Consider the following 11,405-nt stretch of genomic DNA (forward strand, 5'->3'; position numbering starts at 1 on the left):
ACATTTATGAAAAACACAGTCTACAACTCTGAAAGTCCCATACATTTCTTTGGAGACATTTGAGTTTCTAGTCTACTCTGAATGATTTAACAAGGCACTGACTTCTTGATATATTTTAATTTCATTTGGGGTCAAATGTCCCAAAGATACATATCGGGTTAATAAATTAGACAGGATTAGAAATATTACAAGTTTTATTTTACAATACTAGAATTTTAAAAGAAAATTACAAAGCCAACAATCTGTAAGAGTCTCATACATCCCACAGATTTCAATCACTCCAAATGATGCTCACCTGCTTTTTTACTGAACGACTGCTCATGATTTTTTCTACCACTGGGCCTTCTGAATCAACAGATTCCTAAAAAATAAAGTCACGTGAATCAGTCCAAATAGAACACATCTCATCCTAAGCTATAAAAGCAAGAAATCATTCCCCTTTGCTATCACCTCCACACCCTTTAGGTCACTGGGTACAAAGTTATCAGTGAGAAACGTAACTGAAAGGAACAAAAATCTCACCCTACTGAAAGGCAAAAGGAAGATTTGTGCTTATTAATTCATGATTACATAGTTTAATGATGTGGACCAACCTAGGTCCTTAAAACTAGAGAGCATTCAGAAATTCTAGCCACCAAGACAAATAACCTCTGAATGTTAGCGGTCAAAAATGTAACTTTTCTTCACCTATTCCATGAGGTAAATATACTCATCATTCTGCTATAGTAGGTATCTTTTATCTCTGATGTCACATAAAACACTATGTAACAACTTACCAAATGAAACACAAAGGTGCATTTAATATACTTTTCAATGGGTTACCAGTTTGTTAACTAAAGTACAGTAGTGGTAAGAAAAATGTATTTTTCAAAAGATCTTTGTAATAATCAATCCTACCTTACTACCCATATTTTATACAAACTGTTTTATCCATCATTTACATTGCACAGAGAATAAAGTACACCCTGCTGGGTACTACAAGGCAGTAATTTCATAAAGGGGTTCTCACAGTGCCTAACAGCAGGAGACAGGCTTGAGTGGTTTATTAAAGTCCCAGAAGCCACAGCACTGAATTCTCAGAGGTATATTCAGTCTCCTTATATTCTAGCTCTGACTCTTCCTCAGCATAGACCATTAATTCTCCAAAATTGTGTCAAATTACATATCACAGGCTTATATAAAAATAAATTGCAGTGAACAGAGCTTTTTAAAAGATACTGCTAAACAACAAATTTCCCATAGCACATTATCCAACATTAGATGGATGTTCCCCTGCTGAAAGTCTCCAATGCTTTCATTGCACTTCTCAGATTGCAGCAATGAAACTTCCAGTCCATCTTTAAAATACATCCATGAATCCCACAGATCTGGCACTAACCTGCTGTTCTGACTGTGAGGTGTTGGAGGGGGAATCCCTCCCAGCAGCATCTGCATCATCTGCCTCCTCATCGGAAATCTTGAACTCCAGGTCTTCAGTGTAGCGCTTTCTCTTCACCTGTCTGCTGGACCGTCTCTTCTAAAGCAAAAACCCAAAACAGTGGCCTTGAAATTGGCAATTGATTAAAAAGAAAAATGCTCTTTATAATGTCTCAGAGTTGGAGAATGATTTTTTTAAAATTAATTGTAAGGAAAAGGCTGATAATGTTAATCCTGTAAAGGATGTGAAAAGGTCACAGTGGTAACAAATACAACAGAAATGGGTGGAAATTGGAGTCAGACGCCTGGAACAGCTGTAGCCCTGCTCTGCCACTCCTAGCTATGTGCCCTTCAACTGGGAAAATGGAAATAATAACAAATCTGGTTCCTCGCTCAGTCAGTATGTCCATCAAAAGTGGCAGCAATACTGGGGCTGGCTAATGAATCTGTAGGGGTTCATTATATTACTCCCTCTACCTGTGGACATTTTAACATTTTTCCCACATAATGAGTCCAAAAACAAAATAACTGCATTAGAATATAATGTGTAAATTACAAAGTTCTATACACATCCTGTTATAATACTATCCAAGGTATTTCAGGCCATTTTAAATAAAAGGTTTTTATACTTTAATCTTGATCCTAAAAAAAATACTCCGAAAATTTCTGGAGATGAAGGGTTAAATGGAAAAATTCATAATGAATGACTATGAAAAGTAACTTTTTAAAATACAATATGTTTTACCATAGTGGTTTAAAATTAAAAATTAAACAGCCAGTATAAGCAGGATAACTGGCAAACTGGGTATTCTCACAATGTTGTGGTCAAAATGGAACCCGTACAATCCTTTCAGGACAATGTGGTCCTATCTATCAAAACTTAAAACATGCAGACCCTTTGACTCACTACTTTCACTTCCAGGAAGCTTGAGAATATCTGCAAGACAAATTGTAAAATAAGAAAAATAAGCCACATAACCAAAAGTAGCTTAAGATTTATTTAAGATAAATAAAAAATTTTGTGTATCTATTTGGATGTGTGGCTCATCGATATATTAACTTCTTAAGACAAAAAGACTGTATATCTTGTTTACTTCTCTATGCCTCAATGAGTATTTGCTGAAAAATGAATGTATATGTGTATGGCTTTAAATAACAAGGAATCTGAAAAGACACACAACAGACTATTAATAACTATTAATGATGGGGAGGGAAGTGAATGGAGCAGAACGAGAGGTTCTGAACTTTTGTTCGAAATAATTCTATGTTATTTAACCATTTTGTCAAAGAATTCATTTTGTAAGGTAATTAAAAATAAGGAGAAATAACCTTTTTATTCATATATGCATGTGAAATCTAAGTTTGAAAATGACACATGTAAAGTTTTAAGCTGCTAATGAATTCAAGAATATTACAACCTATGGAATGAGTTTGCAAAGCACATAGAAGAAATAAAAATATTGAAGAAAAATTTTATATAAATTTTTTTTCTAAGAATTATGAAATGAAACTTTTTAAAAAGTCTCATGAATGTTAAAGCTGAGAGTAAGGCAGAGAGAGGCAAAACATTCATTGTGTGCACCTAAGGCAAGACCGGCACTGTCATCTCTCAAGCCAGGATGAACACAATCCCAGTACTTTTCCCCAAAGAGTGGGACTGATTGATTTTAATCTTATTAAGTTTGTGTTCTCCTTGCTCTTCAAAAGGGATTTGAGACAGTTCACAATACAAACTCGGTATAATATGACCATCAAATGGATTGTTAGAGACTGTTAGATGCAAGTCACACACAGCTGTGGCCACAGAGGTGCAAAGTACTTTTCTGATATGAGACCATTCTGAGTAAAGTTTATTAAGAGACTTCCCTGTGGCTTACACAGAGGGAGTAGTGACATGGGCCAGAGGTTCCTCCTGGGACACTCCTCTACAGGATAAAGCTTTGGCGCTGCCCAGATCAATTCCAGGTGGAGGCAACAGAGATTCCAGCAGAGGTTCTGCCATCTGCAATCCTTCCCCATGTCTCAGGTAGCAATTTGACCTTGTAAGTCCTAGAGCCCAGTGCCCTTGTTTGAACTGGCCCCGACTCCTAATACGTGACCGTGGACAAGTAATTTTGTGGACTTTGGATTCCTGGTCTGCAGAATGGGGTTAATGACAGTAACTACCTCATATGAATACTGTGAAGATCACATAAGGGAATTCATTCGAAGCATTTAGAACTGTACATGGTACATACGTGAGATGTAATTAGTAGGACTAAAGTCATCACTAATCAGCTCAAGCTTTTCAAAGAAAAATGGCCCAGTTACCTTGTACAGCTTCCCTTTTCTCTCCAAAGCTGACCTACTTACTCCTGCTCTCATGCCCACTTTACCATTCCTCACTTCTGGACCACCAATTCTTCAAGACATAAAGAGCCATTATCAAGAACAACTTTAATACTGCAAAATTTATCATAATGTGTATTTCATTTGATATGTTGATTTAACTCAATTTAAATATATTCATTTATATTCCCATCTTTATGCTGCCATTCCAGTAAGGAGGAATGTGCTCCTGATGATCTGCCTGCAATGTTTCATCAGGTTTCCCTGCTTCCAGCTCCACTGTCACAGTGTTGTACCACATAAGTAACTGGAAAAGGGTCTAAGACAAATCCATGTTATGCTAAATCCCATTCTGATGTTCAAGAAGGGTTCCAACCAGTAAGTAAGACAGGGCGCTCTCTTCTTTTTAAATTGAAATTTATGAGTTGGTAAGTTTAACTTCTAAAATGTAAGTTCCTCCTCAAATCAACTTTGTGATATAAATCTGTGCAATAGTGATGGGGTTAGTTAGTAGTGGATATGGGGTCACTTCAAACATATAAACAACCCCAAAATACAATTATAACTCAATTTTATAAAATTTCTTAATGTTACATGGCTTCTCTAGTTTTAAAATAATAATTGATCTTATATTCATTTTGAGTATCAAGGTTACTTTTACAATTCCCCAAGGTACAATTAAATTATTTAATACATCATGTTTCTATTGTGACTTGGTAAACTATTATTATCTGAAAGATTTTTGTGAATCAAAATGAAATGTAAGAACCGCATTTAAACCATAACTGAAAAACTTTTGAATTGACACTAAAATAATAGACCAACTTTTTAAAATTGGATTGCTTTGGAAAAGATACTTAAAACAGGTATAACAAATAGAACATTTACATGTTTCCACGATCTCAGTGTTGTAGTACCTTGTGACACAATTTTGAGTTAGTTAAAATTATATGACATGTCCTTAGTAAATCAATCACAAAACTCAAGAATTTTAATGTTAAGCCCTTCATGCATGTGTTACAGGAAGAAACATAATAAACAACCAGTCAGCATCACTTCCTGTGTCAGACATACCAAGAAAGCACAGCTTTAAAAGTCAGACCTTGGGTGGATGCTTATATTAGCTATTAAACACATAACAGGCCCTAGCCAATTAGAAAGATACGCCAATGTTCACTTGAATTGAGCAGCAGTTTTCTATAAGTGAACTGCAGCAGGAAAAAAAAAAAAAAACAACAAAGCTAGTATTTCATAAGGTCCATCTGAGTCTGAATTAATATAAACGGACTTTTAAAAAAACAATAGCAGTATTTGTGAAAGAGTAACAGAATTTCCCCTACTGATGTAAGTAAATTCTTAATGTTGTCTAAATACTATTGTCATAAAAGTCCTACTTACGGCAAACATAAATCAAGAGAAAATACTCTTAAAGGTAAAAATAAAATTCAAAATCATTAAAATACTTGATTCAGTAAGACCAGATCTCAGTAAAAAAAATAAAAATCATTAAAACACTTTAGTTGTAAAACAGCCTCAGCAATTAAAAAATGATATCTACTTACCTTCCCAATATCTTTCCACTGATGTGTAAAATAAAATTACATAATAACGCACCCTGCCAAAGGTATCACTATGTTAGTCATACAACCAAACCCAACTAAATCAAAACACACTCATTCATTCCATCTCTCTCCTTCCCTCCCCGCTTTCAGACTGTTAGCCTTAAGACTATTCTAGGAAGTTTCAGATATCAGGGAGTTCTACTATAACAAACAAAAAGCCAAAACCAAAAATATCTGAAATTCTTTGGAATAGGGCTGTACACTACAAACATTTTGTTTCTGATTGGTGGGGATACAGGTGAAAAATCCTGAATGTGTACTAAATAAGAAAAAGTCCAGAAAGCTTCTCGAGGCCAGCTTCCTACTCCAGGACAACTCTTCAGTAACTGCTCCTTGACAACTTAGATGTCATTCACATAAGTTACATTCCCAGCCATCCCAGTGGACCACACTGGCATGCTTCCAGGGAACCTAACAAGGAAATAATTTTTAACTGTCACGTGTAAGAGTCCTTTTCAGTCCAATCAGTGAAGGCAGTATACTTTATACACAAGAACCTACATTCCTCACGTTTACTTCAGGGTTAGTGTTTCAACTCATTCCTATAAAAACTCTCCTCAACTCAGGAGAATATTCTGCAGAGCTGCCATTCGGGAAGTCACTGACTTGTTCATAAAAACTTTAGTATTACATGAATTACATTACTTGAATATATCTCAACTCTGACTGTCAGATGTCAAAAACTTTAGACAAGCTACTACAAATTTATCTTTTTAATTCTGCAAAATTTTAAAAAGTGACAACCAACCAAACTTTAGAGAAATGTAAAAATGTGAATGAAGCTTTAAATGAGCCAACATATTAACAATATGTTAACCAATATGCTAACGATAACATAAACAGCAAAATATACATTTACAGAAATAAATGAAAAATCTTTGTCTTATTAATTACAGAGTCAAAGATAGCAAAACCAAGTCACTCTCGTCAGGAGTATAATTTCTTGTTCTGCACACACTCCCCCTCATTGCTATGGAGATAATATTCTAGACTGCAATAAAGACATCTCAAGAGCATCCCCATAAGAAGATAGGGGAGGTTCTAGTGTACTTCATACACAGCTAAAGTTACCCATGCTAACTAACCAAGGTTCGGGGATCACAATAATTGTATTACCTGAACACCTGGGTCCTCGTCTTCTTCAGGAAGAGGAGATGGTGGGGGTGTTTTGTCTAAGTCTGAATTTTCAGAACCTTCTGTTTTTCCCTTGTTGACCTTTTTCTTCAAAGCACTTGCTTCTGAGTCAGGTTTCTTATTACTAGAATTCAAAGTGGATCACTTAGTGTTCACTTTTTAATGTGTTTCTGCATGTCTCATGCCTTAGATTTCCCACATTAATATCCCAAAAGTATAAATGGCAATTTATAAATCAATACATGTTGGCTATTTACAGTTAAATGCAACTCCCAATTAAGTTTTTCTGCAAAATTCTGTATTAATCATAATCACTTTTAGCAAATATATGGCCTAATTAAAAATTGCATGCAAAAACTAATACCACACATAGTACATTTGTGCAAAAAGTCTGCCAGTAAGTACATCAAGCCATAATAAAAAATCAAATTAAGATCTAATTTTGCTATCAAGTTTTTAAGGTACAGAACACTTTTTTGAATTGTCATGAAAAATGATATCATGATCATCTCTTTGTGTCTTTTGTAGATAGTTTTACATACTCTTATTTAAGTATTCTTTTGACCAGTACTAGAAGGTGTCCTCTTTTATGCTGTTGAGTTACATTTTTGGTCAACTTATAATCTTTTAGAATATAATCAAAATACATAGTAATTTCCTGTTGTACATAATTTTAGTTTGTGCTGTGTTCTTAATTAAATATAAGCTTTATTCTGGTTCTAGATGTTTTTTGAGATAATTGCAATTGGCCTTTTTTTCCCCAAAAGACAGTTTCCTGAAATACAAAAATACAGCAAAGCAACCCTAATAAAGTGCATATTTCATAGTTTGTTGCTGATAAATGTTATTAGAATTTGAATGTTACATAAGACAAAAGACAAACTTCAAAAAAAAAGAAATTTTGAGTTTGCCATCACCTCTAGAACCTTTACCTGACTTTTTTTTCAGAATATACACTTACTGCTACCTTCCATTTATATTTCCAAATCAGCTCCAAATTTTTTTTCCTTTTTTTTTTTTTTTTTAAGACAGAGTTTTGCTCTTGTTGCCCAGGCTAAAGTGTAATGGCTCAATCTCGGCTCCCTGCAACCTTTGCCTCCTGGGTTCAAGCGATTCTCCTCCCTCAACCTCTTGAGTAGCTGGGATTACAGACATGCACCACCACACCCGGCTAATTTTGTATTTTTGGTAGAGACAGGGTTTTGCCATGTTGATCAGGCTGGTCTCAAACTCCTGACCTCAGGTGATCTGCCAGCCTCCACCTCCCAAAGTGCTGAGATTACAGGCGTGAGCCACCGTGCCTGGCCATCAGCTTCAAATTTTCTAACACCAATTACCATTTGTTATCCAACACTGAGAATAATCCAACCTCAGTAATGATTTTTTTAAAAAAATTTTTCCTGGGAGCTTCAAATTCCAATAAATTTTGAAAAACAAAGGCTGTATTTCAAAAATCTTTAAAAGCTTTATTTACTGAAGTTTGTAAGTTCTCAGGAAAGTGTGCTGACAGAATACATTAAACAGTGTTTTTACCCTCAGCTACTATAAAAAAAAAAAAAGAAGAAGCCAAGATATCTATATGCTTTTGAGTAAAGCATGTATCACATAAAATATTTCAAAAGCACTGTTAATATAATAAAGTACCCATCACACACCTAAAATGTATTTTTTCAACTAAATAGAATATTTGATCATCTTATATTATTTTTAATAGAGTTTTATTTTATTTTGTTAACATTTTAGCATAGAAAATAGCTACATAAGAAAATAATTCAAGATCATAGCAAATGGCAGTTAGGTTTAAAAAAAAAGCTATTTTTATTTAAAAGAAAAGAAAAAGGCAGTGATCTAAAAACTTTCTCTCCAAAAGATCCACAGAAAGAGTAATATTTTTAAAATTAAAAAAATCCATACAACCGTTCCTCATCCAACTGTCCTAGTGTTTATGCTACACATGGACAGAAGTCTCCCCTACTATGAGGTTCCATTTCCAGCATTTATTTCCGCTCTAACTGCCACAAATTATACAATACTACAGCTGAACACTGGGCCCCTTTCCTTTCATCTGCACGCCAAGAGCAATCAGATTACCCTGGTAACCAGCGGTCACATGACCAGCACCTGCTCTTTTGGCTGGATGCCACTGACTAAAGCCATCTGCTTCCCTCAATCAGCTTTCAAACATTCTCAACACCTGCGCTGCAGTGTTTTGTGGTTTCTTTTATCAAATCAGTGCAAAACTGCTTCCAAAACTTTACATATTTCTCAAATTTGTTTAAATCAGAGGTAGGCCTGTCAAAGAGTTGAACCACTGCCAGGTAAAGTGAGTTGGCAGCTCACGCTTTTCACAGTGACCTCTCTATACCAGAGCGAAGTACACGGTTTAATTTAGAGGGGTTGCAGGGCCCTGCATGCAGGATCCTACAGGAGTAAAAGGCTTACTATCTGGAAGCCAACCAGAGCCCAGGTTTGAGGAAACATCAATTTGCTGAAGGAGAGAAGTGCTAATGATTTTCCATCTGCCCTTCCCAAGAATGAACTGTATAGAACCTCCAAGATAGCTGAAAGTCAGACAGGCCCTCTCCAAATGTTTAGACAAAAAGCCTGTAGCCAAGGGAAGCACTTACCCCAGATCTGACTATGGAAAGATTTCTAAACTCATCAGACCTTGCACTATTCATGTTGTTAAGGGACAACTAAGCATTTCCAGGTAGCAATATACAAATCAAAGAACACCCTAGAAGTCAAAAAGGCAACAAAACCTTCAGTGTCCACCCTACAACATTACCATCAAGGACAAAATTAAGTTATGTAAATTAAATTGCCTTTGCTACTATTCTGCAATAAGCTAATTGAGATTTTCAAGTAAGTGTTGTATTAAAACCGCTTTGCCCAAAATTATCCAAGTCAAGATTTTTCTTTTAACAAATGAAGGTAATCTAGAATGGTGGATATGAGCATTGATTTGAGTCAGACAGATCTCAGTTCCAGTTTGAATGGTCATTTATAGGCTGTGACCCTGGATACATTACTTAATTTCTCTGAGCCTCAGTTTCCTCATCTGTAAAATAAGATTAATATTTATACATTCTTTCAAGATTCATTATGAGGTTTAAATGTGAAAATGGCACAGATGGTTAACATCCACACCCATGTGGAAAACAAGCAGCTGAGTCTGGGAAGTATTCTCTGGCCATGGCTCAGATCCACTTGGGCCGAATAAACTGCAGAAACTTAGACAGGACCCCACCTTTACCAAGGATGACTTCATCCAAGCAACATACATAGAAGGAAAGCCTCCGCTGACATTCCTAAACACTAGCTAAAAGAACAAGCAAGTAAACAAACCCACAGTGCACTCCTCCCCATGACCATGACCACTGCTTTAGTTCAGACACATCTAATTTCCTGCCCAGACTATTAATCACAACAGCTCCCCACTGCCTCATCACACTCATGCCCCACATGCAGGGCTATACAGCATCAGACCAGTGGAGAAAGGACAGAAAGTCCACATTCATAGTTATCATTTACCTCTGTAAGAGTCAAAACTAGTCTTTTATAATGTCAAACCCAAAACACTGGACATACATTCCACTTCCAGATTACAACAGAAGCTAGAATGTATGAAAAGGGCCACTGTTCTAGGTTGGGGGCAAATAATGTATTTAAGAAGTAACAACCCTTAATCCAACACTGCAATATTGAAGATGAGGCTGCTGAGCTGCTTGACGCAGTTACAGAACCACAAGACTCCTCTAACAGCTGCAGTGATGGCTATAAATGGGGCCTAGCTCAGGCCGGCAGCCACACAGCAGTCTGTGAGGGGGATCATAAGAATAACTAGCCCATGTACAGGGAACACCTGTAAATTCCAGACCTGAATGGTACCAGCCTTGAAGAAATCACGTCTTCCCTCATTCCTCTCCTATACCTGCTCTGTCTTCCTGCATTTCCCATCTCAGCATCACGGTAATGCCACCAAAGCATCACCTAAAAAATCATCTCAAGTCACCAGAGTAACCAGCTAAAATGCAAATCTGACAGAGCATTCCTCTGCTTCAATCCTCTGCATATAATGTCTGAGGTTCTCCATATGGATGTACCAAACCTGTGCCTCTTATGTTCCAAGCATAGAGAACTATTCCCCAAAACACACATGTATCTCTTCTACCTCTACTTTCATCCCACCCTACTCATCTGCAAGACAGCCTGGACACCACTCATTTCAAGAAGCGTTTTCTAATTGCCACCGTCTGGACCAGATATGATCTCCTCACTCCACCCACATGTCACGTGCTGTACCCTATACAAGGGATATATAAAATACACAAAAGTTGGTGGTAACATTATGCAATGTATTAAAACCAAGGTACCATATGTGTGTCTTTCTCCAACTATCATGTAAGCTCCAACAGAGAAGAAATTGTGTCTTACTATGTTTACACTTCTAGTGCTGAGTCTAGCAGGTTACTTGTAATTGTTAACTATCTGGTTATAAAAGTAATGACCAAAAAAAAGCAGGCCACCCCTCCTGAGGCTAGAGGCTGAGATACAGAGCCATCCACTCATGAAGCTAAAGAGACGTGGAGCCACCCACTCACAAGGCTAGAGAGACGTGGAGCCACCCACTCGCGAGGGTAGAGAGATGTGGGGCCACCCACACGTGAGGGTAGAGAGATGTGGGGCCACCCACTCGTGAGGGTAGAGAGACGTGGGGCCACCCACTCACGAGGGTAGAGAGACGTGGGGCCACCCACTCACGAGGGTAGAGAGACGTGGGGCCACCCACTCACGAGGCTAGAGAGATGCGGGGACACCCACTCGTGAGCGTAGAGAGACGCGGGGACACCCACTCGTGAGCGTAGAGAGACGCGGGGACACCCACTCGTGAGCGTAGAGAGA

At 37.2% G+C, this 11,405-nt stretch overlaps 1 protein-coding gene across 7 annotated transcripts in view; it reads right to left on the bottom strand.

The window, feature by feature from the left end:
* CHD7 (chromodomain helicase DNA binding protein 7) overlaps window positions 1-11,405 on the bottom strand; it is a 179,046-nt gene that overhangs the window by 64,630 nt on the left and 103,011 nt on the right. For all 7 annotated transcript variants that reach the window (XM_017547548.2, XM_017547551.2, XM_017547553.2 and 4 more), the window contains 3 exons: window positions 6,483-6,624; window positions 1,379-1,516; window positions 296-361 (listed from right to left, as the gene is read on the bottom strand). In XM_017547548.2, coding sequence (XP_017403037.1) covers window positions 296-361; window positions 1,379-1,516; window positions 6,483-6,624 — 346 coding nt within the window. The remainder of the gene's footprint in view (window positions 1-295; window positions 362-1,378; window positions 1,517-6,482; window positions 6,625-11,405) is intronic.

Source organism: Cebus imitator, unplaced genomic scaffold (genome assembly GCF_001604975.1).
Source record: "Cebus imitator isolate Cc_AM_T3 unplaced genomic scaffold, Cebus_imitator-1.0 Scaffold199, whole genome shotgun sequence".
Lineage (NCBI taxonomy): Eukaryota > Metazoa > Chordata > Mammalia > Primates > Cebidae > Cebus > Cebus imitator.